This window comes from Prionailurus bengalensis, chromosome D1 (genome assembly GCF_016509475.1).
Source record: "Prionailurus bengalensis isolate Pbe53 chromosome D1, Fcat_Pben_1.1_paternal_pri, whole genome shotgun sequence".
In the NCBI taxonomy this organism is placed as follows: Eukaryota; Metazoa; Chordata; class Mammalia; order Carnivora; family Felidae; genus Prionailurus; species Prionailurus bengalensis.
The window spans coordinates 102,962,442-102,976,488 of NC_057346.1; the positions used below are offsets into that span (position 1 = coordinate 102,962,442).

Here is a 14,047-nt window from a genome sequence, read left to right on the forward strand (position 1 = left end):
AGCTCGCTTCCGCCCCTGCCCAGCCCCCTCCCCAAGCTCTCCACCCCTCCCCCGGGAGGCCGGGATTTCTGCCGGCAACGCCCACCCCGTCCGAAGCCCCAGCTGGGCTTCGGCCGACGTCTGGACCCACTCCTTCCGTCTGGGCATCTGTGGGGGTGCAGATAACGCTTGCAAGGGTGGGGGTCGGGAAGGCATGAGATCTCAAAGGAGGACAGTGCAAGCCAGGGTAGGAGTCTGGGGTCGAAGCCCGGGAAGGACCGACCCGTGGGGAGGCTGTGTGTGGGGAGGGGTGTGGGGGGCTCCCTTCCAGGCTCGCCGCCCCCTCCCACCTCTTCCATCGCATCCCGGACACAGCCCCGCAGCGCCGCCTGCTGGCACACCCATCCCCCGGCCCACATACCTTGCTTCCTCTTCCAGCCAGCACCCGGGGCGGGTGGGATCCATCGCTCACGATCGCCCTCCACCAGATTACTTGGAAAGTCAAGGCGCGGGATGGTGAGCAGTGAGACCCAGGTAGGCCCTCCGGGAACCCGCCCAACCCGTTGGTGGGTGCTGTCCAATTCTGTTTTAGAATGTTGCAAAAAGGGAACTGTGTTAGAAGCCAGGAGTCTGGGCTACAGCAGCCAGGGATCTGCTATGTGACTTTGTCAAGTCTCCAGACCCCTCTGGACGTGTTTTCTCATCTATGAAATGGGTGGATTAGTCTGTTCCATTAACTTCTAAAGATAATTTAGGACAAAGAGGCAGTTCATCTGTGATACTGTCTTCAGCACTAACATTTGAGGGTTCTCCAAAGTTACACACACACACACACACACACACACACACACACCCGTGGGTGGATTGGGGTGGGGGAGATGAGCAAGGCTTTTGAGGTCACTCTCAGCCCTGTGAGGACAGCTGGGCTGGGCTGAGAAGCTTGGGACCTCCTTACTGTCCCTAACCGCCCTGGCAGGCCTGTGGTTAGGACTCAGCAGTCAGAGTGTCCAAGTTTCAAGCTCAGTTCCACACCTACCAACCGTGTGCCCTTGGTCTTGTGCTTTAACCTGTCTGGGCTTTCCTCAACCTACAAAAACAGTGTGAAGACACTAACCTCTTGGGCTATAGTTAGGACGAAATGAGATAACCTGTGAAGTACAGGCAGATTCTCAACAAATGTCAGCGCCCCTCCCTGCACCTGCCCCCCCCCCCCCCCCCCCCCCCCGCTCCATTCTGTGACTTGCTCTAGCCTCTAAGGCTGCTGTCCCAGGGACATAAAGAGGTGTTGACCTGGAATAAAAAAGGTGGAAGTTCCTGGAGGGTCCCTCATTCTCAAAGATGGTGTCTTTACCTTTGTGATTTTAAAGCCTCATTTCGATGTTAAAAATAAGTATAAATATAGTAGAAAGTGGAGCTCAAAATTTGCATAAGTTTTAAGATAAAACAGGAGACTATAAAAAAGTGTAAATTTCAACAAACCTCCAGCATTCTAAGGGATTATTTCTAAAGCATCCTGCCCCGATCCCCCTGTACAGACAAAAGCAACCTCCTGGCTGTACCTCAAACCATGGGAAATGGGGGAGCAGGAGCAGAGGGCAGGATGTGGGCTCCCTCCAGACACTAAGGGCAGGGATGGTTAAGCAGAGGGAGGTGAGGCAGACAGCCAGAGGTGGACAGGCTGGCACTTCAGGTGTCCTACTTAATGCCCAGCCAAGCTTGGGTGGGGGAGAGGGATGGGAGTGTGGGAAAACACCCCCCCCCCCAACAAAGATACAGGCACACACCAGCCAGTCTCTCACTTCCCTTTTTATTTCCTCTAAGACCTACAAAAGGCAGTACCAGAGAGGGAACCTGTCCTCCGGCCCTGAAGGGGCTTACCCATCCCCCCAATACCCCATCCAGGACACAGCCACCACCTCAGGCCCCTTTCCTCGAGGGGAAGGTTGTTTCGTCCACACACACACATTCACACTCACGTGCACACAAACACGTACACGTGCATGTGTACGCATGCCCGATCTCTGGGCGTCGCATAGCTAGAACCCTAGGGGTAACCTGTTTGTTGATCCCACAAGCCGCCAGGAAGCACCAGGAGGTGGGCCCCTAGGATGAAGGCCCAGAGGCAAGACAGCCCGCATCCTGGTCTCCTCCAATCTGAGGAGAAAGAAGGCCCAATCCTTCTAACACAGGGCTGTCTTCAGTCAATGGAGCATTATTGCTTTGGGGAAAATTTTTTTTAGTTCTTTTTTTTTTTTTTTCCTTTTAGCAAGTCCCTACAAAAATAGAACTTCTCTTGGTATTTATAAATCCACGGCCCAGCTCTGTGCGTATGTTACAGGTAGAAAAGCCATATGAGGCATTGCTGGAAGCTGAGCTATCCCAGCCTGAGTGGCGGGGCCCGGGCTGTGGATGGACTGGTGACTGCAGGGCGGCCCACCGACAGTGAAGCTTCTTGTCCTCCCGCTTTTAGGTAATTTGGCCTTAAAAGTACCTGGGGTGTTGTCTGTTGGGGAATTGCCCTCGGCAGGCCCCCTGGGAAAAAACCATTAGGGAAGAATCTAAGTTCCGCAAGGAATTGTGCGGCCTTACGGCCTTACGTTTAGCCCTCGCCATTCCCCTTGGAGACTCCTCTACTTACAGGAAGGATAGCCTCATACATTTGCCAGCAAAGAGGGCCTGTAAAGGAGAGACATATGGATTTTGAAAGCCTCACCCCGGCAACTAAGGAGTGTATCTCTGGGCACAGGTGACTTCAACCCCTAGGCCCACCTGGCCCCCCGGAGGCATTCCAGATGGTGACTGAACCTAGTCGGTTCACGTACAGAATGTTTCCTTAGTTCCTAGGTGCACTGTCTCTCTGAGAATGTGTGAGGCATGGGTTTCTAAGGTCCTATCGGCCCCTTCCCGGCACCTCGGACCGAGGCAAAAACATTGTTCTTCTGGCCTCTTGTGGTTAGGAGGTCATGTCCCCGTAACTGTTCCACTTGAGGCGTCGAGAAATGGAGGGCCTTTCACGAGAACAGCAAAGCAAATGCTTCATAGACTATAGATAATTATAGATAAACGCAGATGCATAATGGAATAAGGTAAGATATTAATCAATAATCAAAGGGAGAAAATCGCCATGTTATTTCTTAAAGGTTGACTACACGTAGGAACATTTTTAAAATTAGGCGATGTTAGAAACACACAGATGACGTATGCTCCAAGGAAATCACTAGCACATATCATGCCACGTTTGCTACAATAAATCGGCCAGTTCAACCCACTGCTGTTGTCTGTGTCCGTTTTTATTTTAGTTTTTTATTCTAGTTTTGTTTCATTTTCACTTTTTCGCCGACGCCGTTCATCCTTCGGGAACCCCTGGGCCCGCTGGAGCCGGACTCCGGCGAGGCATTCCCTTTGGTAGCTCAGGCCTTGGCCTGTCATCCGGGTCCCTTGGCTGCAGGGGTCTAGGCAGTCACCTCGGAGCTTCCAAGCACCTTCTTTGGGCCCTCCCAGTCGGTGGCGTACTCCCTCTGGAGCTGGGCACGGTAGTAGAAGAGGTAAGAAGGCAGCAGGAATCCCAGGAGTGAGAATAACAGGAGGCCCAGATTCACCTTTAGGGAAGGAGAAAGAAAGAGTCAAACAGGTACCCGCTTCCCCCCATCACCCTCAAGGGCCCTCCCATTTAACCTTCAGCAGAGAGGAGAAGGCAGCCATTTATACTCAGGTCCTGGGCCACAATGATAAATATAGCTAGTGCTTCCAGTGTTCAGTCACTGTTCCACCAATATCTCATTTAATGTTCAACGAGCTCGTAAAGTTTCTTAGCCTAGTTGGAACCCTGGCTGAGGCTGGTGCCCACACCAGCTGGAGCCCTCTGGGGAGCTACTGAGGCAGTCTGGGCTACTTTCTGACATGGAAGCTTCTGGGCTGGGAACCATGACCTCTGAGGATGCTGACAAGGGGATCCCATTGCGGGTGCTGAGAAGAGACTCGAAGGCAGTTAAAGGAGCCAAGGCACGCAGCCGGAGGACAGGAGGCCCAGGGCAGTGGCCCTCACGTGCACTGGGCCTCGGTCCACACCCGGCTCTGCCTTTCTCGCTGTGTGACTTTGGGCAAATCGCCATGACTCTAAGTCCCTCCTCAGGGCTGTCAGTACCTGGTGAGCATTCACTAAAGGGTGGCTACGCTTTCTCCATCATTCTTGTGGGAGAAAGGTTACGGGACAGGTGGCCCCACAGGGCAGACAGAAGGTCAGCTTTAGGGAGGCAGATGTCGGTTCTGGGTAAGGAAAAGCCCTTCTGACCATACCAATGGCTGCTGCCCCGTCACTGAGGGTGTTGAGAGGGTTTGTTGGAACCACTTTCCAGAGGTGCTGGAGAAAGGATCCATGCACTGGGTGAAACTGGACTGCATCAGAGCTAGGCCACTTCACAAGGCACCCGGAGGCTTAGCACAAAGATACTCCTGGGCCCAGGGTGAGAGATGCTGATGAGGCTGGCTGGGGAATCTGTATTTTTAACGCGCTGTGACGGGTTGTGATGGACAGCCAGCTGGGGAGCCCCCAGATCAGAGACCTTCAGTCTGAGAGATGAGTGAGGGATTCTGTCACCTCGAAGCCCCTCCCCCTCAGCGCCCTGGAAAGGGGCTCCTGCTCTCCACCCCCACGCCACCCGCAGTTCTCACCCAGAAGGGCTCTCCTTTCAAGGGTCCCACCATGGCCATGAAAAGCGGCTGCTGGAGCAGGGCAAACACAGCACTGATGAGGGACTGCAGACCCGTCAGCGTCCCAAAGTGGTTGGACGGGAACCTGTCAAGGAGAGGTAGGCCAGTTAGGACGGGCACGTGGCCCTCTCGAGTCCAGCCCCCTGTGCCAGACTCCCCCCCCGCCCCCAGGTTAGGCGGGCAGGGTGGAACTTAAGAGCCTCTTTGCAGGGCACCTGGGTGGCTCAGTCAATTAAGCATCTGACTCCTGATTTCGGCTCAGGTCGAGATCTCACAGTTTGTGAGTTTGAGCCCCACATGAGGCTCTATGCAGACAGTGTGGAGCCTACTTGGGATTCTCTCTCTCACTTGCTCTCTGCCCCTCCCCCACTTGTGCGCACACACACCCGCTCTCTCTCCCTCCCTGTCTCCAAATAAATAAATAAATAAAATTTAATTAATTTAAAAAAAAAAAGCTTCTTTGCCTGTGCTTTCTGGACTCTGGCCTCAAAGCTGTGTGCTGCGGCATACTATCTGTGTGATAACAGCAAGTTATGCAATCTCTCGGAGACCCACTTCCTCCACTAATAACCGAGATAGCACTGACCTCACTGGGCGGTTCATTTATTCTTTTGACAAGGATTCACTGAGTTCCCACGTGCCAGGTGCCATTCTAAGGCGCATGCACATTCAGCACTGAACCGAACCCTCATAGAGGTGGCTTTCTGGTGGGGCCGGTGTCAGTCGGACAACGAGCAAGATACACACATAGATTGTTGGCTGGTGACGAGAGCCAAGGAGAGACGTAGGGTGGAGAAAGCAGGTGGGGGCGTCCAGGGGGCTGCCACCGTGGACAGGATGGCCAGCAGAGGCCTCACTGACAAGGGGACCCTGGGTACGGACCTGGAGAAGGTGAGGTAACTGCGGGCCCTGCAGCTATCTGGAGGGAGACTGTTCTAGAAAGAGGGAACAGGAAGTGCAAATGGCCTAAGTAGGGGACACACTTGGGGTTTCTGAGAAATGAAGAGGCCACAGCAGAGTGAGAGAAGGGGGAAGGGGGGTGAAGAGAGCAGACAGGGCCCGGGGTGGGGGAGGGGAGATCTAGACCTTATAGGGCCTGTTAAGCCATAACAAAGCCTCTGGCTTTTTCTCAGAAACAAGGCAGGAAGCCATGGAGTGACAGAAAAAGACTTATGTCCCAGCAGGTGTCTCCAGCCCCTGTGTTAAAAATAGACCAAGGGAGGGGGCACCTGGGTGGCTCTGTCGGTTAAGCATCAGACTCTTGGTTTCAGCTCAGGTCATGATTTCATGGTTTGTGAGTTTGAGCCCCCCATCAGGCCCCATGCTCACAGCACAGAGCCTGCTTGGGATTCTCTCTCTCCCACTCTCTCTGCCCCTCCCCTGCCCACTCTATCTCTCTCAAAATAAATAAATAAACTTAAATAGACCCAGGGAGGCGAGAGCAGATGCAGGGACCCGGCCAGGAGCTGCTGCGCCCAGCCAGGGCAGGGGGGTGGCAGTGGAGACAAGGAGAGGGTTGCATTTGGGGTCTGTGGACAGCGGGACCGCGGAGGACTAGACATGAAGTGTGAGGAAGGGAAGAGCCAAGGCTCACTCCAAGGCTCCGGCTTGAGCAGGTGAAGGAGATGGGCTGCCCTCTGCTGACCCTGGCCAGGTGTCCTGCACCACGCCTGCCATTGAAGAAGCCCCTGGTAACGGTGACAACTGTCACTGCCATTGCTCATTACACACCACGGGGAGTCCCTCAGCAGCACTGGCAGTGGAAACCAGAAGGGTGAGGGGAGAGGGAACCGGGGGCTGCTCCAGATGGAGCAGGAGAGTCATAAGGCAGGCTGCAATCTGGAAATTTCTACAGGGCTGACGGGGGAGAGAGGAGAGCAGACATAGGACCAAGGCACGTGGTGGGGTGTGGGGAGGCTCAGTTGGTTAAGCGTCCGACTTCGGCTCGGGTCATGATCTCACGGTTCCTGAGATCGAGCGCTGCGTTGGGCTCTCTGCTGTCAGCACGGAGCCGGTTTCGGATCCTCTGTCTCCTTCTCTTTCTGCCCCTCCCCAGCTTGTTCTCTCTTTCTCTCTTTCTCAAAATAAATAAACTTTAAAAAAAAAAAAAAGGAGGAGGAGGAGAAGGAGAAGAAGAAGAAGAAGAAGGAGAAGAATCCTGGCTTCCTCTAAGGGAGGATCCCCTGGCGGCAGGCTACCTTTGAAGAGGCAGGGACCCCACCACCCGAGATGAGATGCTGATGCCGGGAGAGGGCAGCCCCACCACCAGCCCACCAGGCGGCCTCCCAGCTCCCCACCAACTCCAAGAGGTCAGCACTCCTGGGAGGCAGCGGAGAGGGGCATGACGGGGTGGGCGGGGCCATTTCGACTCTGCTCAGGGATTCTTCGGGTTTGGGGGAGGAAGCGGCTGACTCACACTGCAGCGTAGAGGCTCCCACAGGCTGAGTGAAAGAAACCTCGAACCACGGTGTGCAGGATAAAAGTCACGTACTGAAACCAAGAAGAGAGAGGGAAGAGGTGAGAGCAGGTGTGGAGGCCGGAGGCAGGATGGGGAGGGTGGCGGGCGACATGAAGCCGCGCGGAGCCCTTGCCCACCCGATCCCCGGAATACCACCCCCCCCGGGGGGACCCAGAGACCCAGAAGACAGACCCAGAGGACAAGAACCTGGCTTCCTGGAAGGCAGGCATGAGGCGAAATGGCCCTTCAGAGGGGTCCTGGGAGGCAGGGAGATGGGGGAGGACAGAGGTGGGTACCTGGAGGTGTAAGCTATTGATGAGGCAGGTGACGCCAAACCCCACCAGCAGGAAGTTGGTCAGGGTGAAGGCGTTGATGGCATTGGTGATCTTCTGGATCTTGCGGTAGCGCGGTCTGGCCGACCTGGTGGCGACCCCATCCCTGAGGAGAACAGGATGTCATTGGCTGCTGCCTCCATGTCCCCAGCAGCTGCCTGGTTCCCCGCCTGGCCTTCCCCTCTTCTCCTGGGCCACTACGGCGGGGGCGACAAAGGCAGCAAACCACTCCCCCAGCCCTGTGTTCCTCAAAGCGTGGCTCCCCCACCTTCTACCCCAGCATCACCCCGGGGCTTTCTTTAAAATGCAGATTCCAGGCTCCCACCCCAGAATCTCAGAGGCTGGGCCCAGGAAGCTGCATTCTGGCAAACAGCCCAGGCACGTCTCACCCACACTGAAGCCTGAGAATCAAGGATAGGAAGGAAGGTGGCGAACCGGAAGCTCTCAGGCGTCCAATCGGACGCCTCTACGGAAGCCATCTCTGCCCATCAGCCTGGACAAAAGTAGATGCCACTCCGGGGACAGCAGATTGGCCCCGGACTATCCAGCAGGCCCCTCTCTGGCACACTCCAGGGGAGAGGCCAGCAGGCCGAGATGCTCATCTATCCTAGACAGATGACCCTGCCATCAGGGGCCATGGGCAGGGTGCCCGGGCTGGAGTACCGATGCTGGGGAGGGAAGCCACGAGATTGTTCCTTAGCTGCCTTCTCTCCTGTCCTCTCAGGACAAACAGGAACTATTTGGATTAACACAGAAAGAACCCAGAAGATCCGGGTTCAAGACCCAATTGTGGTCTCCAGCCAACAAGATGGGCCTCATTGGCCCCACCTCCTGCTACCCATGTCCTGTGTAGTCCCGTCCTACACTGTACCGGTTACTCTGGACGACCCACAGAATACGACAGAAACAATGGAATGTCACTGGTGAGATTTCGCTGTGAAGGACACAGAAGCTTCTGTCTTTGTCTCCCTCCCTTAGACCCCTTGCTGGGGGAAGCTGTTCTGTGGTGAGCAGCCCTCGGGACAGACCCAGGTGGAGAGGGGCCAAACCTCCTGCCAAGAGCCACCTGAGTGAGCTCAGGAACAGATTCTCTGACCTCGGTCAATATCTCAGATATCTGTAGGCCTGGCCGACAGCTAGAGAGCCTGCGGTGGTCTGAATGACTCTGTCCCCCCGAAATTCACATGCTAAAATCCTCATGCCCAACATGGCAGTATTAGGAGGTGGGGGTCTTGGCGGGTGATTAAATCACGAGGGGAAAGCCCTCATCCTGGGATTCGTGCCTTTATAAAGGAGGCCCCACGGAGCTCCCTATTCCTTAGGCCATGTGAGGACACAGCAAGAAGATAGCCGCCCAGAAGAAGGTCCTCAGTCAACCACTGGCTCCCTGATCTGAGGCTTCCAGGCTCCAGAACGGTAATAAGTGTCTATTGTTTTTAAGCCACCCGGTGTGTGGTATTTTGTTACACGAGCCCAAACAGACTCAGACAGACAGACCCTGAGCCAGAACGCCCAGCTAAGTCATTCCCAGATTCCTGACTCAGAAACTATACGAGACAAGAAACGTTAGCTGTTTAAAGATGCCCAGCTTTGGGGCTAATCTGTGATACAGCAATAGATGTCTGATATTCCAACTCTCTCTCTTTCTAGCCATAAGAAGGCTTTTGAGTATACCCTTTACAACATAGGTTCCGGAACATGCTACTACGAGCTGTGCGATCTTGGGTAAGTTGCTTAACCTTTCTGCGTGTCAGCTTTGTGAAGTGAGGATAACATACCTCCCTCAGAGAGCTGTTGGAGGACTCCGTAAGACAATGCAAGGTGCCTAGTGCACGGTCAGCACTTGACCTCAGCTATCCTTATGATCAAGTGAGCTATGCCCACCTTAGCCTTAGTTTCCTCATCTGTAAAATGGGGAGATATTCCTGCTCTCCCAGGGCTCTCAGGAGAAGGAAATGAGAAGCCGGGTGTGAAAGCACATGAAAAACAAAAAGCTGTCACCATCCCTATACAGGTCACCTGGCGTTTCCGAGGGCACTGCCCTCAGTGGGGGCGTCCACGCAGTCCTTGATCCGCCAGTCCATGATGTAGCCAATGAGGGGGCAGGTGAGAAGGCACAACAGCTGCATGGCCCCAAAGATGGAGGAGTAGAACCCAACTGGGCAGGACGGGAGGAGAAGTGGAGTCAGGAGCTGGCACGAGCAATGCCAGCAGCCCGGTGGGCACTGTCACCCACTTCCGGTGTAGGAGAAGCAGTGCCAGAATAGCCCCCCTCTGACCCCCAGATTCTCAGATGCCCCAAATGCCCAGAGTTACAAGGCTGGGCGCCCAGGCTCCCTGTGGAGTGGGCACCAGTGGGGCGGGTGTGGGCCAGGCCCCCAACTTCTATCCCCCTACCTGTCTCTGCAGCCCGTTTTCTCAGGATGTCCGTCTCTGTTGGGGGGTGGGGAGAGAAGCCAGAGTGAGAGGAGCCCGCCAGGGTGACCCTCCTGTGCCCCCAGCCCCCAGTGGGCTCAGCAGCACCTCACCATGCTCCTGACCACCAGTCACGAGGTACTCCAGCATCTTGTTCATGGCGGCCATGTAGAAGATGACCCTCAGCTGGGTCATGCCCATGGTGAGAAGGCTCCACAGGAAAATGGGGGAACAGAGGCTCTGGCGGAAGGGGACAGACTCTGGAGAGACAGCAGAGGGCGCCCCTGAGCCCCAGATCTTCCATTTCCCTCCAACTGTCCCAGCTGATGCAGTTCTAGAGGGGCTCAGCCACTCACTGTGTGACTCTCAGGGGATTGGTTCCTTCAGAAACGAGGGCTCAGATTCACTGGCCTCCAAGTTCTTGCCCAGTTTAATACTGATCTCAACAGAACGTTTTCAGCTGCCCGCTGGGTGTATACCTTGGTGTGGTAATAACTCTAGCTACTATTTATTAAGCACCTTCCCATTTACCAAAAGTGAACAACAACCCTGTCCTCAGCATGTTCTGCAGATGAGGAAATTGACCCAGTGACTTGCTCAAGCTCACAGGGCTGGAAGCTGCAGGTCGGCTGGACTCAGCTCATGGCTGCCACCACTCTGCCACGGGAGGCTCCGCGGGGATGGGGGTGGGGGGGGTCATACCCTCACGACTGCACAGCCTTGTGCCATTTACAGAGCTGCCATATCCACGGCTCCGTTTAAGCCTCACAGCTAACTTCCCCCTCCAGTGCGCATGATGACTGCTAGTTTCAGAGATAAGGAAAGCCAGAACAGGCTTAAGTGATCTGCCCAAGTCACACGGCCTGCAACTGGGGAGCCGGACTCCCCATCTCCTGACTCCAGGGCAGGTGCACCTGCCGATCATCTGGGAGCTGACACCTTGGGAAGCGGCTCAGGCAGGTGGCTGCAGATCCTCTTCCAGCCAGCAGGGGGAGCCAGCCAGCCGGGCGCTGGAGGGCCTCGCAGCTGGCTCAACCTGGCGGCACCTGATGCAAGGGGCTCAGAGGCTGTAGGGAGCCCTGATGAAACCAACCGTCCCACAGGCCTGGAGATCCTGCCCCATTCTGGAAGCTCCTCCCCCCCTCCTTCACGCAGGAATCCAACAGAGTACCCCCGAGTCTGAACTTGTAGAGTTCTCTGAGCTCTGATTTCCCCTCATTCTGTAAATGGGGATCGAACCTCACCTATTTACATCATGGGGTGTTGGGTATAGAGCACAAGGGGAGAGAACGAGTGCTCACTAATAAGCATGAGGACCCACCCCACCTGTCACCCAAGGCTGGCCCCTTGACCAGACACTCACTCTCAGGAGGGCTTTCTGAGATGCCACGAACATCCTGGGATGAGATGAAGACTTCAGCCCCGTCCTCCAGGCTGGGGGCCTTCTGGCTCAGCCGCTGGCCCACAATGGTCACATGGGTGTAGAAGCGGTCACCTGTCACCTTGTGATCAAGGGCCAGTCCGCTGAGCTTGATCTTCTTCCTGCCAGCAGCCGGGCCAGGGAATGTGGGAACCAGCCACGCAGAGCCCACCCTCGACAGCCTGCCCAAGGGGTCCATCCCAGTCTGCCCTAGGGGTGCTGCGCAACCCTTTACCTGGCGCTGGCTGACATGCCCACTGACATGCTGCCTAGTGCAGGCTCGCATCTGTCACTCGGAGCCTGGGCCAGGGGCCAGCTTTAGCACCCAGTAAGTGAAGGGTGGGCGAGTCCTTTTTCACTTGGGCTGTTGCCATGGAGGCAGCATTAAGAATTCAGACTCTGGAGGGGAGCCTGGGTGGCTCAGTTGGTTAAGCATTCCACTTTGGCTGAGGTCACGATCTCACCGTTGGTGAGTTCGAGCCCCATGTCGGGCTTTGTGCTGACAGCTCGGAGCCTGGAGCCTGCTTTGGATTCTCTGTCTCCCTCTCTCTGCCCCACCCCTGCTTGCACTCTGTCTGGGTCTCTCAAAATTGAATAAATGTTAAAAAATTAAAAAAAAAAAAAAAGAATTCAGACTCTGGAGGGGCGCCTGGATGGCTCTGTTGGTTAAGCGTTCAACTTCGGCTCAGGTCATGATCTCACGGTTTTTGAGTTTGAGCCCCACGTTGAGCTGTGTGCTGACAGCTCAGATTCTGTGTCTCCCTCTCTCCCTGCCCCTCCCCCACTCCATCCCTCCCTCTCTCTCTCAAAATAAATAAGCATTAAAAAAACTTTTTTTTATTAATGTTTATTTATTTTTGAGAGACAGAGAGAGACAGAGTGTGAGCGGGGGAGGGGCAGAGAGAGAGAGAAAGACACAGAATCTGAAGGGGCTCCAGGCTCTGAGCCGTCAGCACAGAGACCAACGCGGGGCTCGAACTCAAGCCGTGAGATCATGACCTGAGCTGAAGTCAGACGCTCAACTGACTGAGCCACCCAGGCGCCCCCAAAAAACTTTTTTAATAAAAACAAACAAACAAAAAAACAAAGAATTCAGACTCTGGAGTCAGAGAGCCTGGTTCCAGTCTTTAATTTGCCCCCCTCAGTGGTTGAACTTTAGGAAAGTCACTTTGTTCCCTGAACTTTTGTTATGAATGGAGTTAATAAAAGAACCCACTAACAGGACTGTGGAGGGTGGCAGGACTGCTAAGCACAGGGCCTGGCCCGCAGCAGACACTCAGATATCAGCTTTTTGACAGGCTTCCTTGTGGAACATCTCCCCTGACCCCACTGAACTGATAGGGGGTGGAGAAAAGTCAGCATTCAGGCTGTCCTACAAAGGGTGGGGTATTTGAGTCTTTGTATCCCCCTCCTGGGACCATATGACACATGGCACTGCTGCTGGGGTCCCTCCTACTCTGTTCTCATCCTCCAAACTCAGAAAGAATAACAGTGGCGGTGTTTTGACCGCCCGTTATGTGCCACTTCTACTCAAACGCTTGTCGGTGGGGAGGATCACGCCCATTGTACAGATGAGAAAGCAGAGGCCAAAGCTGATTCTGTCCATTGTATTACCGCCCCCCACTCCCCACCCACCCCTCCCTCCACAGGGAGGGGAGTCCCCCTCGTCACATAGCCCTCCACAGCCACTCACGTATAGTTGACTTCCTCGGGAGCAGGAAAGGCTTCGCTGGGCCAGTTGAGGGCACAGTTCAGAAAGATGAGGCAGGCCAGGCCCGACCACGTGAACATGATGACCACGAAGGACACGCCAGCATCATAGATCAGCTGTGGAAGGAGGGGCAGGCCCATGGGCCACCTGGCCTCACCTCTCCCAGCCCAAGGCAGAGCCCAGGCCTCAGAGACACTAGACAAGGTCTCTTCTACCCCATTCCTCGCACCTGATTTGCAGATGGGAAGTGGAGGCTGGAAGTTAAGAGACCCAGGAGACCACCATCCTCTCCCCTTTTCACCCCAGCCCCCTAACGAGACGTGAAGTAATCCCACCCACCCACCCCCGGGTGCTGAAGGTCTTTGGAATGTCAATTGTTATCGGAAAAGGACACACAAGCCTGCCTGTGACTCCACGCACATGTTGGCTTCCACACAAAAATGCCATTGCATTTTATGTACAAAAGAGAAAAAGTAACGCTCTAGGTTTACCAGGCCTGTGTGTATCTTGCCCCTTCCTGGCACGTTCCCTGAGGGAAAGACAAACCCGACCCAGAAGCCTTATCTCACCTTTCACAGGTGTTCCCAGGGAGGACAACTGGGAGCGTGGGCGTGTGCGCATGTGTGCAAAGAGCGCTGCCCAAGGCCTTCCAACCCAAGTAGGCTGGGAACTGATTGGGATTCTGTGCCAATGCGTCAGCCCTCTACTGGGGAAGCCAGGTACCTAGAGATGGTGTCCCTGCTCTTGTCCTCCCTGCCTGGGACGACTGACATCTGCCCCCTCCTCAGGCTCCTGCCTAGAGCTCTAGTGCTGCCTGGGAAAATTTCTGCTCCTCCTCAGCCTTGGGCCTTGAGGCTCTCTTCTTCTCTGGGGGACAGGACAGAGCTTCAAAGAGCCACATCTCCAAGTGAGTGGGTGCTAAGATCTGCCTCCTCAAACCCCTCCCACCCTCCATGCCTGCTGCTACCTGAACAACTGATGGCCACTCCCACCCATGCACTCTCAAACTCCTTTGGGGGCAC

General features: G+C 55.2%; 1 protein-coding gene across 9 annotated transcripts in view; it reads right to left on the bottom strand.

The window, feature by feature from the left end:
* Nucleotides 1-3,248: 3,248 nt before the first annotated feature.
* SLC43A1 (solute carrier family 43 member 1) overlaps nt 3,249-14,047 on the bottom strand; it is a 32,171-nt gene continuing 21,372 nt past the window's right edge. For all 9 annotated transcript variants that reach the window (XM_043581165.1, XM_043581157.1, XM_043581164.1 and 6 more), the window contains 9 exons: nt 13,008-13,141; nt 11,258-11,436; nt 10,008-10,154; nt 9,877-9,912; nt 9,499-9,637; nt 7,444-7,585; nt 7,106-7,179; nt 4,651-4,774; nt 3,249-3,578 (listed from right to left, as the gene is read on the bottom strand). In XM_043581165.1, coding sequence (XP_043437100.1) covers nt 3,432-3,578; nt 4,651-4,774; nt 7,106-7,179; nt 7,444-7,585; nt 9,499-9,637; nt 9,877-9,912; nt 10,008-10,154; nt 11,258-11,436; nt 13,008-13,141 — 1,122 coding nt within the window. In that variant the 3' untranslated portion in view covers nt 3,249-3,431. The remainder of the gene's footprint in view (nt 3,579-4,650; nt 4,775-7,105; nt 7,180-7,443; nt 7,586-9,498; nt 9,638-9,876; nt 9,913-10,007; nt 10,155-11,257; nt 11,437-13,007; nt 13,142-14,047) is intronic.